This window comes from Monodelphis domestica, chromosome 4, assembly GCF_027887165.1.
Source record: "Monodelphis domestica isolate mMonDom1 chromosome 4, mMonDom1.pri, whole genome shotgun sequence".
In the NCBI taxonomy this organism is placed as follows: Eukaryota; Metazoa; Chordata; class Mammalia; order Didelphimorphia; family Didelphidae; genus Monodelphis; species Monodelphis domestica.
In genome coordinates, this window is record NC_077230.1 from 383,973,816 (window position 1) to 383,991,911 (window position 18,096).

At 47.0% G+C, this 18,096-nt stretch overlaps 1 protein-coding gene across 1 annotated transcript in view; it reads left to right on the plus strand.

Annotated features, from left to right (window-relative positions):
* The first annotated feature begins 4,770 nt into the window (after positions 1 to 4,770).
* E2F2 (E2F transcription factor 2) overlaps positions 4,771 to 18,096 on the plus strand; it is a 24,767-nt gene continuing 11,441 nt past the window's right edge. Inside the window, exons 1-3 of the mRNA XM_056826176.1 lie at positions 4,771 to 5,780; positions 13,494 to 13,602; positions 17,592 to 17,811. Coding sequence (XP_056682154.1) covers positions 4,974 to 5,780; positions 13,494 to 13,602; positions 17,592 to 17,811 — 1,136 coding nt within the window. The 5' untranslated portion in view covers positions 4,771 to 4,973. The remainder of the gene's footprint in view (positions 5,781 to 13,493; positions 13,603 to 17,591; positions 17,812 to 18,096) is intronic.

The following is an 18,096-nucleotide window of genomic DNA, read 5'->3' on the forward strand; positions in this document are numbered from 1 at the left end:
TGAACCTATGACCTTCTATCTTTAGACCTGGCTCTTAATCCACTGAGCCACCTAGCTGCCCCCTTCTCCTGCCCTCTCAAAAACTCACAAGGTTAGAGCCTACAGATTAGTCTACTTCACCTTAATCAAAAGAATAAAAGATAAATCAGAGGAAAGACTGAGAAAGTCTCAGAGAGAGAGAAAGACCAAGGACTATGCCCCTTTGCCATTTTCTTTCACAGGACGTTGCCAGTGAAAGATTCAAATCAAGAGCCAAGATTTGGTAATATAGAACAGCCAAAGAAAATGGTCAAGACCTCAGGCACCAGTACCTAGTTCTAGCTCTGAAGTCAGGGGGGAAAGGCTTCTCCTAACCATGTGATTCACAATTAGGAACCAGTTACAGAAAGATCAATGGAGTAGATCAGACACACCATATACAGAGGTAAATGACCTTAGCAGCCTGTTGTTTGATAAAACCAAATATCCTGGCTTTTGGAATAAGAATTTACTCTTTAAGAAAAACTGCTAGGAAAATTAGAAAACAGTATGGCAGAAGTTAGGCATAGACCAATATCTCACACCCTATATCAAGATAAGGTCAAAATGGATTTATGATTTAGATATAAAAAATTATACCATAACTAAATTATGGGAACATAGCATAGTTTACCTGGCAGATCTTTGGAGAGAGGGAAGAAGTTATGACCAAACAAAAGACAGAGAATATTATGAGGTATAAAATTAATAATTTTGATTATATTAAATTAAAAGGCTTTTTTACAAACAAAACAAATCTAACCAAGATTAGAAAGGAAACAACAAGCAATTTTCAGATGAAAAAATCAAAGCTATCAACATTTGTATGAAAAAATGTTCTAAATCACTCTTGATTAGAGAAATGCAAGTTAAAACAATGCTGAGGTACCACCTCATACCTATCTGATTGACCAATATAGCAGTAAAGGAAAATGGTAAATGTTGGAAAAGATGTGGCAAAATTGGGACACTAACACATTGTTGGTGGAATTGTGAGCTGTTCTAACCATTCTGGAGAGCAATTTGGAACTATACCCAAAGAACTATAAAACTGTGCATACCCTTTGATCCAGTAATGTCACTACTGGGTTTGTATCCCAAAGAGATAATAAAAAAGAGGGAAAGACCCACTTATACAAAAATATTTATAGCAGCTCTTTCTATGGTGGCAAAGAATTGGAAATTGAGGGAACGCCCATCAATTGGGGAATGGATGAACAAATCATGGTATATGATGGTGATGGACTACCACTGTGCTATAAGGACTGATAAAGTGATTGATTTCTATAAGAACTGAAAAAACCTCCATGAACTGATGCAGAGTGAAATAAGCAGAACCAGAAGGACATTGTACACAGTAACTGAAACATTTTGGGATGATCAAATGTGATTGACTTTGCTGCTAAAAGCAATGCAATGATCCAGGACAATCCTGAAGGATTTATGAGAAAGATGCTATCACATCCAGAGGAGGAACTGTGGGAGTAGAAATCCAGAAGAAAACATGTGATTTATCACTTGTTTATATGGGTATAGGATGTGGGGTTTGGGTTTTAAAAGATTATTCTATTATAAAAATGAATAACATGGAAATAGGAATTGAGTGATACATACTTACAACCCAGTGGAATTGCTTGTCAGCTCCAGGAGAGGGGAGGGAAGTGGGGAGGGAGAGAACATGAATCATGTAACCATGGGAAAAAATTTTTTTAAAGAATTGGAAATTGAGGGGATGTCTCTTGATTGGGGAATAACTGAACAAATTGTGGTACATGTTGGTGATGGAATACTATAGTGCTGTAAGAAAAGATGAGCAGGATGAGTTCAGAAAAAGCTGGAAATATCTAGATGAACAGATGCAGAGTGAAATAAGCAGAACTGGGAGAACATTGTATACACTAACAGCAATATTGGATGATGATCAACTGTGAAAACTTGGCTACTTTCAGCAATGCAGTGATCTGGGACAATCCTGAGAGACTGATGACGGGGATGCTCTCCACCTCCAGAGAAAGAACTGCTGGAGGCGTCTTTTATATCAGTGTGTTTTGGGTTTTATTTTGAGGTTTTGGTTATGTATGAGTTTGTTCTTACAACAATATTCAATATGGAAAAAAAAAAGTCTCCAGGACAGCTGGGCCAGCACATGACATGTAGCAGCGATATCTTAATGTTGACCTATGACCAAATACTAAGCCTAAATTTTACAATAAAGTAAATAAGGTACTAGAAACAGCCCATAAAAGAAAAAGAAGAAATAAAAACTTCTTCGCTGGTATGAAGGGAGAACCAAAAAAAAAAAATTCCTCTGTGTGATTGTCTATTATTTATTTTTTGCAGATTACATGTCAATACACTTTTAAATAATCATTTTATGGCATTTTGAGATCCGTGTTCAGTCCTTCCTTCCCACCACTCTCCTCTTTCCAAGATGGCAGGAAATGTGATATATGTTATCATACGATATATATTTCCATGTTCATTATATTGTGAAAGAAGACACATATATCTTACACTACAGGAAAACCAATAGAGGAAATAAAGTGAAAAATGGTTTGCTTCAACCTGCATTCAGAGTCTGTCGGTTCCTTCTATGGTGGGGGACAGCCTTTTTCATCATGAGGGAGGGCCAAAAAATTTTACTTGGATTTTCTGGATCTTAAAGTGCCAAATCCCAACCCTGGAGATAGAGAAGGGATACATCTATATCTGTATCTTATATATCTCCTTCCTTTCTGTACATATAAATATAAATATATATATAATATATATATACACACACACACAAATATAAGTAAATTTAAATATATATCCTTTATGTTTTGGTAGCAACTCTAAGACAGAAGGGCTGGGCAAATGGGGTTAAATGACTTGCCCAGGGTCACACAGCTAGGAAGTATCTGAGACTAGATTTGAACCCAGGTTCTCCTGACTCTAGGTCTGGAGCTCTATCTACTGTGCCACCTAGCTGCCCCTAATTGTCTATATATTTTGGATAAGGGACCTTTACTAGAGATATTGCTTCAAAGACTTTTCCCTTATCAACAGTTTCCTTTCTTCACTTAGCTACATTGATTGTGCAGAGCTTGCAATTTTGTGTAACTGAATAAAATAGTTAATCTTTTGTGACCTCTCTCCCTTCTTTAGTTAAAAATTCTCAGTCCCTGTCTAGACAGCTGTGAAAGACACTGTTCTGGTTCTCTTTTATCTTTTAAATTTGCTCTTTGAGGGGGCAGCTCGGTATCTCAGTGGACAGAGAGTCAGGCCCAGAAATAGGAGGTCCTGGGTTCAAATTTGACCTCAGACACTTCCCAGCTGTGTGACCCTGGGCAAGTCACTTAACCCCCATTGCCTAGCCCTTACTACTCTTCTGCGTTGGAGCCAATACACAGTATTGATTCCAAGGAAGAAGGTAAGGGTTTAAAAAAATAATAAATTTGCTCTTTGATATTCAGGATGAATATTCATTTGAACTTATTGTAGAATATTGTGTAAGAGCTACAGTGGGAAAGAGCACTGGTTCGGGAGTCAGAGGACCTGGATTCAAATCCTGCCTCTGAGCCTTACTGACTGGGTGACCTTGGACAGCTTGATGGTACAGTGAAAAGAACACCAGGCCTGGAGGCAGGAAGACCTAGATTCAAATTCAGCCTTAGATACTAGCAATGTGAACCTGGGCAAGTTCCCTGTTTGCTTCAATTTCCTCATCTGTAAAGTAAGGGTGATAATAATAGTCCAATATTATAATAGATAAGATATTTAAAATATTCAATAATATAATTGTGCAAAACAAATGACATAATACTTGTAAAGTGCCTGGCATAGAACAGAAGCTAAATAAGTATTATCTGTTATTATTTATTATTATTATTTAACCTTCTTGGACTTCAGAGTCCTCCTTTATGAAAGGAGAAATTTAGATTAGATATCTCTTTTGGCTCCAGATATATTTTTCTTTGTTGGTGTAGGACTGTTTCTATTCTCTGGTTTCCCCAGCAACTCTTGCATGATAGGGAAGTCTTTCTCCAATAAATTATCTGGTTTTTTGAAGTTAGTGGTTTCTGCTTATTGCTTATCTAGTCTGATGGACTGCTCTGCTTTTTTTATTTTTATATAAAAAACCCTTTCCTTCTATCTTAAAATCAATACTTGGGCCATGGGGGTTCAGTGACTTGCCCAGGGTCACACAGCCAGGAAGGGTCTGAGTTCACATCTGAACCCACCTGCCCCTTGCTTTTTTATTTTTCACTATTTTCCAAAGAGTTTTGATGATTCTGGCTTCCGAATATACCTTAGTGCCTAGAAGTGACATTCTTAGTAGAGGCTAAATTTTGTACAGGCCAATTTTGCCTTGGAATCAACACCTGCTGCGTGACTTTGGCCTGGCTCAGGTGTAACCTCTAGATGGCTCTGCCCCCTCTTAGAGGCCACTGATTGGCTCCTCTAGGATAATGCTTGGAAGACTTCTGCCTACTTTTAGCAGTGGGTCCTTTGCAACTCGGTTTAATGACAAAATAAATTCAGCTCTTATTATTTATTTATTTTGCTTTGACCTGTGCCAGGCACTGGGGATACAAAAAGAAAACAAGCAAAAAAAAAAGCAAATTGTACATAATAATACTCCTTTGAATACCTTCAAAGCATTTCGTCTCTGCATAAAGTCATTTAAAAAAATGGGAGGGAAGAGAAGGCAACTGTTGCACCGGTGACCCCGGGCGAAGGAGGGCAGAGATGCCTTCCCCCTCCCACATCATGCCGGGGCTCCATCATGCCTCACCCTAGTCTCCTCCGTCATTTCCTTGGGAACTAAAAGTCCCCAAACGATTGGTCTACGTGTTTCTAAGAGCTACAAATCCTGCCCGGAACGAAGGAGAAGCACTCGCTCGCTACCTAGGCGACAACAGGCACGGCCCCTTTAAGGGAAGAGCCCACTGTTGCAATTGACTCGCTGCAGAATGTATCCTTTCCGGAGGGCGGAGCCTGTGTATGTTGCGCCGACCAATAGGAAGGCGTTGTTTTCCGCGGGAGATCTGAATTTCGCGGCACGCAGTTTGGCGCTAAAAAAAAAAAAGGAGGAAAAAAGAGACCCAGACCAAGAGAGAAGGGAAGAGAGGAATGGGAGAATTGGGGCAAGTGGAGCGCTATTGAGGACCAATCCGGGCCCACCCTGGCTAGGGAGCCCCGCAGCCCCCAGGCACCCGGCTGGGCCCCCACCCCCATCCCACCCCCCGCTCCTGCCCCAGGCCTTTCGGGACCTGAAGCCAGGCAAAGGTTTCCCTGCCGGGCTGCCTGGAGGAGGCGGTTCGGGCCCCTCCTACCCACCCCGCCCTCCTGCGGCTTGCCGCTGCCTAACCTGCTCGGACCCAGGCCGGCCATGCCCATCTCCTCCTAGCCCCTGCCGGGCTTCCTGGCCCCAGCCTAGCGCTCTCCTCCTCCGTCCCCAAAGGCTCCAGATCATCGCCCCCGACCCAATGTTGAGGATCCCCAAGGGGGTCTCCCCGGCCCCGGGGGGCTCTGCCCCGGCGGCACCGCAGAAGCCTCCTCAACCGCTGCAGATCAAGAAGGCCCTGCCGGTGGTGAGCCCCGTGTGGACACCCGATGTGCGCAGCCCGCAGGGGGGCCCGGTCCCGGCCAGCCACTTCACGCCGCTGTACCCCCCGATGGTGGCCGCCGTCGCTCCCGCGGCCCCGGGCAGCTGCCTGGACGCCACCCCGCAGGGTCCAGAGATCCGCGCCAGCCGTGCTTCCGCCGGCCGGCTGCCGGTAATACCCGGGATCCCCTACCTCATTCTTCCCTCTCTTCTCTTTATTCCGTGGCTTCTCCTCCTCCCTCCTGCGGGGAAAACGCCGGACCTCCGGCGGCTCTGAGCTCCCAGGCTTTCTGGAATTCCACAGGGTCCAGTCTCAGTCTGTGTATGGAGGGGGGACCCCGGGGAGGTCCCTGGATACTAGGATTTAGCCGAACCCGTTGTTTGCCAAGCCCAGGAAACGTAGCCCTGTGTGCAGGTCAGAGTCTAGCTTTCCGAGCGTCCTATGGTGCTAACTCCTGTTGCATTCACCCCTGTGCAGAAGTAGAAACTGAGGCTGCGAGGGGGCGGAGGCTTGACCTTAGCCGTAAGCGGCTGAAGCCTAGCGGTCCTTGGACGGCGTGCACTTTGCATTCTCGCCCTCCGAAGCGCTTCGGGCCGAGATTTCTGCGTTCCCCGGGTGGCCTGGCCCGCTTAAGGTCTCTAGGACTGGATTTTCCTTCCCCCTCCGAGCTCCTGGGCTTTAGTGATTTCTGCGGGCCCCTCCCGAGTGAGGCGCCGGGCTGCATCTCGCCTCGGCCCTCAGTTTTCTCATTCTGTGTGGCTCTCGGCAGTGGGCTGGCAGGAGAAGCTGCCGACTCCTAACACGCAAGCACCCAGGCGTGACAGAGACGAGACGGGGCAGAGGGAAAGGATAGCTGCCCCCCCAAAACCCCATGACAACCGGCTCCTGGTGGCATCCCAGGCCCCGGCCCAACTCTTCACCCCTCCCTCCCCCCACCCCAGCTTCCTTGTTTTAGAAGGGTGTGACCTGGAGTTTTTCCAAAACAAACCAGCCGGTGTACCTTGATTTTAGTGCCTCCTGAGCTGAATTTTTGCCGGTGGACCCTCTGCTTAAAAAAAAAAAATCGTGACCTTTGGTCTTAGAATCAATATTGGGTATTGGTTCCAAGGCAGAAAAGCAGCAATAAGCAATAGGCAATCGAGGTTAAGTGACTTGTCCAGGGTCACACAGCTAGGCAGTACCTGATTTAAAAAAAAAAATTTAAACTCTTCCCTTCTGTGGTAAACTCAATACTGTGTATTGGTTCCAAGGCAGAAGAGTGGTCAGGGCCAGACAAGGGGGGTTCAGTGACTTGCCCAGGGCCGCATTTGAACCCAGAACCTTCCATCCCTGGGCCTGGCAATAGAGCCACTGAGAGCTACCCAGCAGCCCCGAAGACATCCTTTGGGCAGAGCTGGTTCTAGTGGAACAGTGGAATGATCCACTTGGGCTTCCCCCAGTTGTTTGTTTAAAGAATCCTTAAGAGGCAGAAGTGTGCTCTTGGCTCTGAGCTGGGCAGAGATCTCCCAGCAGCTTCCTAGAGCCTGGCAGAGCCTGGCCTTGGAGCGCCCAAGGCCACCCCAAGAGGGGAGGATTTAAAGGAGAGTAACTGAGACACAAGCACTGGGCAAACACTGTTGGGGCACTAAGAGACCCAGGTGAGACAACAGGATTTCACTGGAGGGAACTGGTGTCTCCCAATACAACACCCGCATCTTCTCTCCAATGTGGCCCCCTTTTAACCCTTACTTTCTATCTTAGACTTAGTAATTAATTAATTAGAATGACTGTCTATTGGTTCCAAAGCAGAAGAGTGGTAAGGGTTAGACAATGGGGGTTAAGGGACTTGCCCAGGGTCACTCAGCTAGGAAGTGTCTGAGGCTAGATTTGAACTCAGGACCTCCCCCTCTCTAGGGCCTGGCTCTCTCTACCCACTTAGCTGCCCCTCCCATTTAGTCTTAGAAGGTTGCCTGGAATACCAAATGGTTAAAGATTTGTCCTGGGCCCCACTGCCAGGATGTGCCACTGTTAAGACTTTGAACCCAAGTATTCCTTGCTCAGAGGCCAGCTCCAACGTCTTACATACAGGGCCAGCAAGGATTCTATATACTGTCTCTTAGTCTTCTGTTTTAAGACTTATTAATTTACTTGTTTGTTGATTACATTAAAATTCCCAGGAGTCTCTCCTTCCCTTCCGTGAACTAGAGCACTAGGCTTCCTTTGAACCATACGCGTGTGTTTAGTGAAATAATAGTCTTTCGAGTTTCTCTGGAGGTAGACACTCACAAGTTATTCTTCAAACATTAGCCCTGGAGCGGATGTTTTCTTGGTTCTTCTCATTTTCTTTTCATAATTTCATGTGCGTCTTACTGGGTTATTTTGTTTGTTATTAAAAACTCTCACCTTCCATATTAGAGTTAACACTGTGTATTGGTTCCAAGGCAGAAGAGTGGTCAGGGCTAAGCAATGGGGGTTAAGTGACTTGCCCAGGGTCACACAGCTAGGAAGTGTCTGAGGCCAAATTTGAACCCAGGACCTCCTGTCTCTAGGTCTGGCTCTCCATCCCCTGAGCCCTCTTGCTGCCCCCAAGTCTTTCTGAGTTTTTTTGTTTGTTTGTTTGTTTTTTAAATGAACCTGCTCATCCCCTAACCCCCATTGCCTAGCCCTGGCCACTCTTTAGCCTTGGAAATCAATAGAAGTATTGAATCTAAGACAGAAGATGAGGGTTTAAAATATTAATTCATTCATTAACCTGCTCCTTGTTTCTTAGGGATGCCATCACAATCACAGCCTACAACTTGTTCAGCCATTCCCCAGCAGATGGGCATCCCTTTGGTTTCTAGGTCTTTGCTATCACAAAGAGAGCCTCTCTAAATGTTAGAGAACGTAGACGTTCTTCTCTTTCCCTCTGATTTCCTTGAGACCCACCATGGGCTCTCTCTCTCTCTCTCTCTCCCTCTCTCTCTCTCTCTCTCTCTCTTCTCTCTCTCTCTCTCTCTCTCTCTGTCTCTCTGTCTCTCTCTCTCTGTCTCTCTCTCTCTGTCTCTCCCTCTCTGTCTCTCTTTCTCTCTCTCAATCTCTCGCTCAGCCTCTCTCTCTCTCTCTCTCTCTCTCTCTCTCTCTCTCTCTCTCTCTCTCTCTCTCTCTCTCTCTGTCTCTCTGTCTCTCTCTCTCTGTCTCTCTGTCTGTCTGTCTATCTGTCTATCTGTCTCTCCCCCCCCCCCCTTAGCTGTATCCAGGGTTCAAATATGAGCTCAGAGACTTCCTAACTGTTTGACCATGGACAAGTCACTAAGCCTTTACTGGTCTTTAGTCTTCTATGACAGAAGATAGGTCATAATTCCACATTGCTCCCTTAATTTTCATGACAACAGCTCTAAGAAGGAAGGAGGGAGGGAGGAAGAAAAGGAAGGAAAGGAGGGAGGGAAGAAAGAAAGAAGTGAAAGAGTAAAGAAAGGAGGGAGGAAAGAGAGGAGGGAGGGAAGAAAGAAAGAGGAGAGGAAGGAAAGAAAAAAGGAAGGGAGGATAGAAAAGGGATGGAGGGAGGGAAGAAAGATGTGAAGGAGGAAAAATGGAGAGAGGAAGGAAAGAAAGGAGGGAGGGAGATAAAGGGAGGAAAGAAAGAAAAGAGGGACAGAGGGAGGAAAGAAGGGAGGAAGGAGAGAAAGAAAGAAGGTAAGGGTTTTTATAGGGTGGAAGAGTCAGAGATGCCCGAAGGCCCCAGAGAGTGTCTGCCCGGTAGAATTTGGTGAAAACAGCCTCGGCTTTGGAGATGGGGCACCCGAGACCAAAAACCTGACTCCTCCATTTGCCACCCGAGTGGGGGACTCTGGGGAAACCGCGTCCCCTCCCTGAGCTCTGGTTTCCTCCACCTGTGACTTGGGCGGTCCTAGGCACCTTGTAGAGGGGTTTCAAGTTTGAGTTGCTTCCAGCCTCCGCCGGGGATCTAACTTGGGCTCTAACTCCAATTGAGCCTGACCCCGGGACTCGGGCTTTCGGCTTCTCTGCTCTGGAGGCTCCTTTAACTGTCTTTGAACCTTTTTGTAAATCAGAAACCCTTCTGTCATGCAAATGGCCGGCCCTCTTTTATCAGCTGGGGTTGTGAAAGCCCTCAGGGGGCCTCCCAGAGCCCATATCCCGGGAACTGCGGCAGCTGCTGGGGGCTGGGCCTGGCCTGGCAGCTGGATTTGACTGAGGTTTGGGTGGGGGTGGGGTGGAGGATGGGCAATTAGGGGTGGTATGGACGAGATTGTCCATTTCTGCACCTGGTTAGTTTCTGCTTCCTTGTTTGTTACCCCTTCCTTTCTGTGTTAGTATCCATTCTAAGACCAAAAAAAGCACAAGGACTATCCAAAGGGGGTCAAGTGACTCTCCCAGGGGCACCCAGCTAGGAAGCATCTGAAGGCAGATTTGAACCCAGGACCTCCCATCTCTAGACCTGGCTCTCAATCTACTGAGCCACCCGGCTGCCCCCAAGAGTTTCTTGAAAAAGAAAATGATGAGCAGATCAAATTATTTTAAAAACATGGAAATACCGACATGAATTTATGAAAAGCGAAACAAGTAGAATCATGAGAATATTATGTCCAGCTACAGAACTGTTGGAAGAATAACTCGTGAATGTCTACAGAAAAAGAACCGATAAACAGAAACATGAAAGTCAGCTTATATATATATTATGTTACATTATATTATATTTACATTTTTTATATTTATAAGTCCAATGTCTTCTCTGGTTCAGGGAGGGAGAGAACTGAGAATTTTGATGTGACCAATAAACAAATCAGTGGGAAAGGAGGAGAGAGAGTCTGGAATTTTAGAAAAGCTAAATTTGCTAGACCTTCGAAGAGAACGGTCACTAGTTTGAGATGTCGTTTCCTGGGGCTCAGGAATCGGTTTTAAAAGGTGCAGCCAGTGTTTGTGTTTTTAAGTTTTTAAGCCAGTGTTTTTAAGATGTATTTTAATGACTGCATTTTGATATAATTTGTTTCCTTTTTAATCCTGTGAGTTTTTTGTATATTCATTAAAAAACATACTGCATAGAATAGTTTTTGTTGGCTTCACTAGTCTTAGGGGTCTATGACTCCCCGAAAAAGATTAAGAGCCTTGAGAGCAAGAGGGTGGCTCAGTGGATAGAAAGTCAGAGGTGGGAGGTCCTGGGTTCAAATGTGACCTCAGACACTTCCTAGCTATGTGACCCTGAGCAAGTCACTTGATCCCAACTGCCTAACCCTTGCTGTTTTTCTGCCTTGAAACCTATACTTAGTATTGATTCTAAAATGAAAGGGAGGGATTAAAAAAAAATTTAAGAACCCTGATCTTGTCCAAGCTTCATCCCAGATCCAGGAAGGCTGGTTCTACTTGCTGACACATGCTCTCCTAATGGGACCCAGTCCCCCTCCCATTTTGAAGATGAGAAAACTGAGGCCCAGAAATTCAGACTCTGCCCTAATTACTTAGCCTTGTTAGTTCCAGAATCCCAGTTAAAATCCAGATCTTCTGTCCCTACCCCCAAGGGGTACTGCTGGGGCTTTGCCAAGGGAGGGCTTGGTTTAGGCCTTTGCCCCTAACCGCTTCCTAACCTTATCCTTTCAGTCTTATCCTTGAACTTCTTCCCTTTCTCTTGTGCCCCAGGGCTCCCTGCCTGCCTTGATTTCTCTTCTCTTCCTTCCTTCCTTCCTGCCTTCCTTCCTTCCTGCCTTCTTTCTTTCTTTCTTTCTTTCTTTCTTTCTTTCTTTCTTTCTTTCTTTCTTTCTTTCTTTCTTTCTTTCTTTCTTTCTTTCTTTCTTTCTTTCTTTCTTTCTTTTTTCCTCCTTTCTTTTTCTTTTTTCTTTCTCTCTTTCTCATTCTCCCTCTTCCTTCCTTCCTTCCTTCCTTCCTTCCTTCCTTCCTTCCTTCCTTCCTTCCTTCCTTCCTTCCTTCCTTCCTTCCTTCCTTCCTTCCTTCCTTCCTTCCTTCCTTCCTTCCTTCCTTCCTTCCTTCCTTCCTTCCTTCCTTCCTTCCTCTCTTCCTTCCTCCTTTCCTCTCTTCCTTCCTCCCTTTCTTGTGTATCTTCGAATTCAGAGCTTTTTATCTGTGGCTAGAAAGGAGTTAGATGCTTTCCTTCCTTTCCTCCTGCCCTTCCTCCCTCCTCTGCTCCCTTCCTTCCCAGCAGGGCACCTGGCTTCCCTCAGTGGTTTTCTTTTTTTTTTCTTTCTTTTTTTTTTTAAAAAAAACCCTTACCTTCTGTCTTAGAATCAATACTGTGTATTGGCTCCAAGGCAGAAGAGTGGTAAGGGCTAGGCAATGGGGGTCAAGTGACTTGCGCAGGGTCACACAGCTGGGAAGTGTCTGAGGCTAAATTTGAACCTAGGACCTCCCGTCTCTAGGCCTGGATCTCAATCCACTGAGCCACCCAGCTGCCTCCCTCAGTGGTTTTCTAACATGAGAGGATGAGAGGGAGCAATGAACATTGTGCCCTTGAAAGAGGTCTCTTGGGCACGGCTTCCTCATCCATAAAATGGGCATAATAATATTCGTGCTTCTTCCCTTGTTCAGTTGTTGTAAGGCAGGCGAGTCCTTGTAGTGTGTAATGATAATTGTAATGTAAGTGTATTCTTAATCACGCTAATTATACTTACATTACAAGTGCCATCTAAATGCAGCCTGTTTTATTTAGGGCTAGACCTGTGACTTCACTGATGGACTGTCCTGTAGCTGAAAGAGTCTGACTGAGGGGCAGCTAAGTGGACAGAGAGCCAGGGCTTGAGTCGGAAGGACTCAGACACTTCCTAGCTGTGTGACCTTGGGCAAGTCACTTAACCCCCTTTGCACCCCTTTGCCCAATCCTTGCCCTTTTAGAGTTGTTACTAAGGCAGAAAGTAAGGATTAAAAAAAAAAAGTCTTTGAAAGAGTTGTAGGGAGGGGATGGAGAGGTTTAAATTTCTAGCATGAGGTCAGGGGGCCTGGCCTGGCTGGTGTTGTTGTTGATTACTTGTCTTTTATCCTTTCCCCTCCCCCTCCCTCCCCACCAGGCCCCGCCCTGCGGCTGGCTGTGGTTTTGGGCTCCTGATTTCCCCAGCAGGTGTTCCCTGAGCTTGGTGGGGTGGGTGGAGAAGGGGGAAAGGGGGGGACAGGAAGTAGGTTGGGGATTCCTTGGCATCAGGCCCTGGGGATGGAGCCCTCTCTGAGGTTGGCCCAGAAGCTCTGGGTGGAGGCCTGGGCTTTGGGCCGGTGGCACCACGCCAGGAAGCCCTGCCAAACTTGGAGGGGGACACACAGTCTCCCCAGATAAGGTCCAGCTGGGAGGCTCAGCCCGGCCCGCCCTGCTGGGCCCTGGAGATAGAACCTGGCCCAGACCCCTGTGCCCCTCCCCCTAGCCTGGGCCAGGGCACCCTGGGAAAGGAAGGAAGTGGCAGTAACAGGATTCAAAAGAAAAGGGGGGGGGGATTGTCCAACCTCAGCCCCAACACTGCTGCATGACCTTGGACCAGTCACTTTGCCTGCTCTGGATTTTCCATTTCTCTGTATAAATGAAGAGAAGATTTCAAAGGGATAATCCAGACATTAATTTGGTTTCAACGTTGTAGGATGGTTCTGTGGTTGTTCTGAAAGCCTTTTGCCCCCCTCACGCTCCCACTCCCTGTGTTGGGGTCCTTTCCCCCCAGGCTTCTCTCCCATGAAGCTGGGGGCACATTAGGGGGGATCCCTGGCCAGCTCTGGGCCCCTTCTGGGGATTCTGGTCCGTTTGGTCGAGGCCTACCTTGGCAGGGAGGTCCCAGAAGTTCCCTGCCAGACATGGGGGGCAGCTTGCTTCTCTGGCACAGACAGGAAAACTGAGGCACTGACGAGGGAGGGGGAGGAATTGACCAACCTCTTTTTTCCCTTTTACATCGATTCCCTTCCTTTGTTTTCTAGGGTTTCAAGGCAAGCAAGAGGAAATTGGATCTGGAGGGAATGGGCCGACAAGGACTCTCCGAGTTCCGGACACCCAAGGGGAAGTGCGGTGGCGGAGAAGGTCTCCCCAGCCCCAAGAGTGAGTGCTCAGGGGAGCAGGAGAGCTGAGGACTGAGGGCTGGAGGCCGGCTGAAGCTTTAAAGCACAGTCTGGGCACGGGCCCATCGTCCCTGGATCTCTGCTTTGGACCTGGTTCATTTCTGGGCATTAGAGAGCAAAGAGGGAAAGACCACGAGTCTCTGCCCTTGGGGTCACAGTTTGGCTGGGGAGGCAAAGCAGAGAACTTGGAATGTAAAGGGGGGGGTCCTTAAATCAGAATGTCAAGTCTAGGAGGGGAATAAGAGCCCAGAATGTCAGGACTGAGGGGGGGTACCCTAGAGCCCAGAATGTCAGATGGGGGGATCCTTAGAGCCTAGAATGTCAGATTGGGGGGGGGAGGGGGTCCTTAGAGCCTAGAATATCAGAGTGGGGGGTCCTTAGAGCCTAGAACGTCAGATCTGGGGGGAGGGGGTCCTTAGAGCCTAGAATATCAGAGCGGGGGGATCCTTAGAGCCTAGAACATCAGATCTGGGGGGATCCTTAGAGCCTAGAATGTCAGATCTTGGGGGGATCCTTAGAGCCCAGAATGTTAGATCTGGGGGGATCCTTAGAGCCTAGAATGTCAGATCTGGGGGGATCCTTAGAGCCCAGAACGTCAGATCTTGGGGGGATCCTTAGAGCCTAGAATGTCATATTTGGGGGATCCTTAGAGCCTAGAATGTCAGATCTTGGAGGGATCCTTAGAGCCTAGAATGTCAAATCTGGGGGAGGGATTCTTAGAGCCAAGAATGTCAGATCTGAGGGGGGGATTCTTAGAGCCTAGAATGTCAGATCTTGGGGGGATCCTTAGAGCCTAGAATGTCAAATCTGGGGGGGGGATTCTTAGAGCCTAGAATGTCAGATCTGGGGGGGTCCTTAGAGCCTAGAATGTCAGATGGGGGGGGATTCTTAGAGCCTAGAATGTCAGATCTGGGGGGGATCCTTAGAGCCTAGAATGTCAGATCTGGGGGGGGGAATCCTTAGAGCCTAGAATGTCAGATCTGGGGGGGATCCTTAGAGCCTAGAATGTCAGATCTGGGGGGGGGAATCCTTAGAGCCTAGAATGTCAGATCTGGGGGGATCTTTAGAGCCTAGAATGTCAGATCTGGGAAGGACCTTAGAACCCAGAATGTCAGGTCTGGGGGTCCCTTAGAATACAAGGAGTCAGTGTTGGGGGATCTTAAAACTCATTTCCTTAGACATTCCTGGTGTTCTGAGGTGACCATAATGCCTTAAAATTCTGGCAATTCCTGTTAGGCCAGGAGAGGCTTTTGGAGTGAGGCCCACAGTGCCTTTTCTTTGAGCACCAAGTGAAGGCAGGGATCATTATGTAGGACACCAGGATGTAATTTTCTCTGACCACTGCACGCCTCAAAGAGCATTATTAGCTCAGGTGCAGAGAGAACCTTGACTACTGATTGTGGACTCAGGAAGACCTGGATTCTGATCCTTCCTAGCTCTGTTGGCCATAGACAAATCACTTCTCTTGGCCTCAATTTCTTCTTTGGAAAAATAGGTACCTCCACATCTGTACCGTCTTCTTCCCAGGGTACAGGTGAGGAAGGTGTACTGAGGAAGTTGCCGATCCCTGGCCTGTTGAAGCTCTAGTAAATGATTCGGAGCTCCTGCCTGCTTCTCTTTCTTTAAAAATGTCTCGGGGGCAGCTGGGTAGCTCAGTGGAATGAGAACCAGGCCTAGAGACGGGAGGTCCTAGGTTCAAATCCGGCCTCAGCCACTTCCTAGCTGTGTGACCCTGGGCAAGTCACTTGACCCCCATTGCCTAGCCCTTACCACTCTTCTGCCTTGGAGCCAATACACAGTATTGACTCCAAGACGGAAGGTAAGGGTTTTATAAAAAAAAAAGTCTCATTTGGAAAAGAAAAATAAATAAATAAAAATGTCCCATTTGGAGGCAGCTAGATGCTTACTGGATTGAGATTGAGAGCCAGGTCTAGAGATGGGAGGTCCTGGGTTCAAATCTAGCCTCAGACACTTCCTAGCTGGGTGACCCTGGGCAAGTCACCTAATCCTTAGTGCCTAATCCCTACCATGCTTCTGCCTTGAAACTAGTACACGGTATTAATGAAGGTAACTATTATATATATATGTATATATGTATATGTATATATGTATATATATGTTTGCTGGCCTCAAACACTTGCTAGCTGTGTGACCCTGGGCAAGTCACTTAACCCCCTTTGCCTAGCCCTTACTGCTCTTCTGCCTTGGAACCAATACACAGTATTGATTATAAGATGAAAGGTAAGGGTTAAATAATAATTTAAAAAGAAGTCTATTTGCTGGCCTCATATACTTCCTAGCTTTGTGACCCTGGGCAAGTCACTTAACCTCCATTTCCTAACCTTTGCTGCTTTTCTGCCTTGGAACAGATGCACAGGATTGACTCTAAGACAGAAGGTGGAGGTTTATTTAAAATGTCCCATGATCCAACACTCCTCATTCATTCTGCACACTCCCAGGGCCCGTCCTTCTGGTGAGCCATTGAGTGGCCTCCCTGACTCCAAAGGAGGCCAAGTCCCACAGCAGGCCCTTCCCTGAGATTTCATGAACTATCATGGAAGGAGCCCTGGGACTGTCTGGAGCCCTCCAGGCAAGCCCAGATGCTGCCACTCTTCAGTTCAACCCACGTGACTCCAGAAACTGACACAATCCCAGAGAAACTGACAACCTCCTGGCCATGAGAACCCGACAGATCCGAATCCAGAGCTCTGAGTGTCCGTCTCGGGTCCGCCTGGAACCGCTCCCTTCAGTTTAACATTAGATCCCCTTTTAGTGTGAAGAGAGGCATTCCAGACTGGCACCGTCCTGTGTGCCCTCTGAAATGACTCTCGGTTCCAAAATAGTTTGTATGTTTATAGGAATCTTCCATCAGGAGAGATCTTTAAACCCAGGTGGGTTATTAGCCTTCCAGGACAGAGCGACCCAGGCCCTCTGCAGTGCTTTGGACACCCGGGTGGAAGCAAAGGGGGCTGTTTTCCTTAGCTAGCTCGGTCCTCTCTGGATGGAGGCAGCCCATTTTATAGAGGGGGAAACCGAGGCAAACAGAGTGAAGTGAATTGCTCAGGCTTCATTTGAATTCAGGTCTTTGGACACTGTGCCACCTAGCTGCCCCATTTTACAGAAGTAGACATGGAGGCTGAGAGAGGTTTGTTAACTTGCCTAAGGTCACATAGCTAGTACAGGAGGCAGGATTTGAATTCTTTTCAGTTTTACTAAAAAAGAGGTTTTAAATATACACATTCAGAATCAAAGAATTTTTCACAACTAGCAGGAACCTCAATAACCATCTCATCTAACTTATTCCTTTTCTCCACAAAAATCTTTTGTGTAATGAATTATCCAGTCTGTCCTTGAAGATTGCCTCCGGGGGCAGCTGGGTAGCTCAGTGAATTGAGAGCCAGCCCTAGAGACGGGAGGTCCTAGGTTCAAATCTGGCCTCAGACACTTCCCAGCTGTGTGACCCTGGGCAAGTCACTTGACCCCCATTGCCTACCCTTACCACTCTTCTGCCTTGGAGCCAATACACAGGATTGACTCCAAGACGGAAGGTGAGGGTTTAAAAAAAAATTTTTTTTAATTAAAAAAAAATAAAAATAAAAAAGATTGCCTCCATGTCCCTAGGCATCCCATTCCACTTGTGAATTACCTCACTCTTACCCCCACCCCCAAGTGTTGGGAAGTCTCCCTCCCTCCCCTCTTTCCCTTTACCTCCTGTCTTAGAATCAGTACTGTGTATCAGCTCCAAAGCAGATTGTAAAGGCCAGACAATGGGGGTTTAGTGACTTGCCCAGGGTCATACAGCTAGGAAGTGTCTGAAGCCAGATTTGAACCCAGGACCTCCCATCTCTAGGCCTGGCTCTCCATCCATTGAGCTATCCAGTTTGCCCCCTATTTAATAAAATTTTAAAAGAAATGAGAGCTGGGATTCCCTAAGCCGGGTCTCTGCCTCTTTTTATCCCTTGTCTTCAGCCCCAAAGTCCCCGGGTGAGAAGACGAGGTACGATACGTCTCTGGGGCTACTCACCAAGAAGTTCATTTATCTGCTGAGCGAGTCTGAGGATGGGGTCCTGGATCTGAACTGGGCGGCTGAGGTGCTGGAGGTGCAGAAGCGGCGCATCTATGACATCACCAATGTGCTGGAGGGCATCCAGCTCATCCGCAAGAAGGCCAAGAACAATATCCAATGGGTGTAAGTTTGGGGATGGGGTGACGACCAGAGCCTGGAGGTCCTGAATTCAAATCTAACCTCAGGCACTTCCCAGCTGCATAACCTTGGACAAGTCACTTAACTCCCATTGCCTAGTCCTTACCATTCTTCTGTCTTTGGACTTGAGACTAAGACAAAATAAAAGTTAAACTGGCAGGTTGAAGGGGGTCCTAAGAAAGAGGAAGAAGGTGGGCCCATCCTCTCTCAGGTTGGGGGTGAGAAGGGCTGGGCCTGAAGGCAGGGCCTTGGATCCCCAGAGCAGTGATG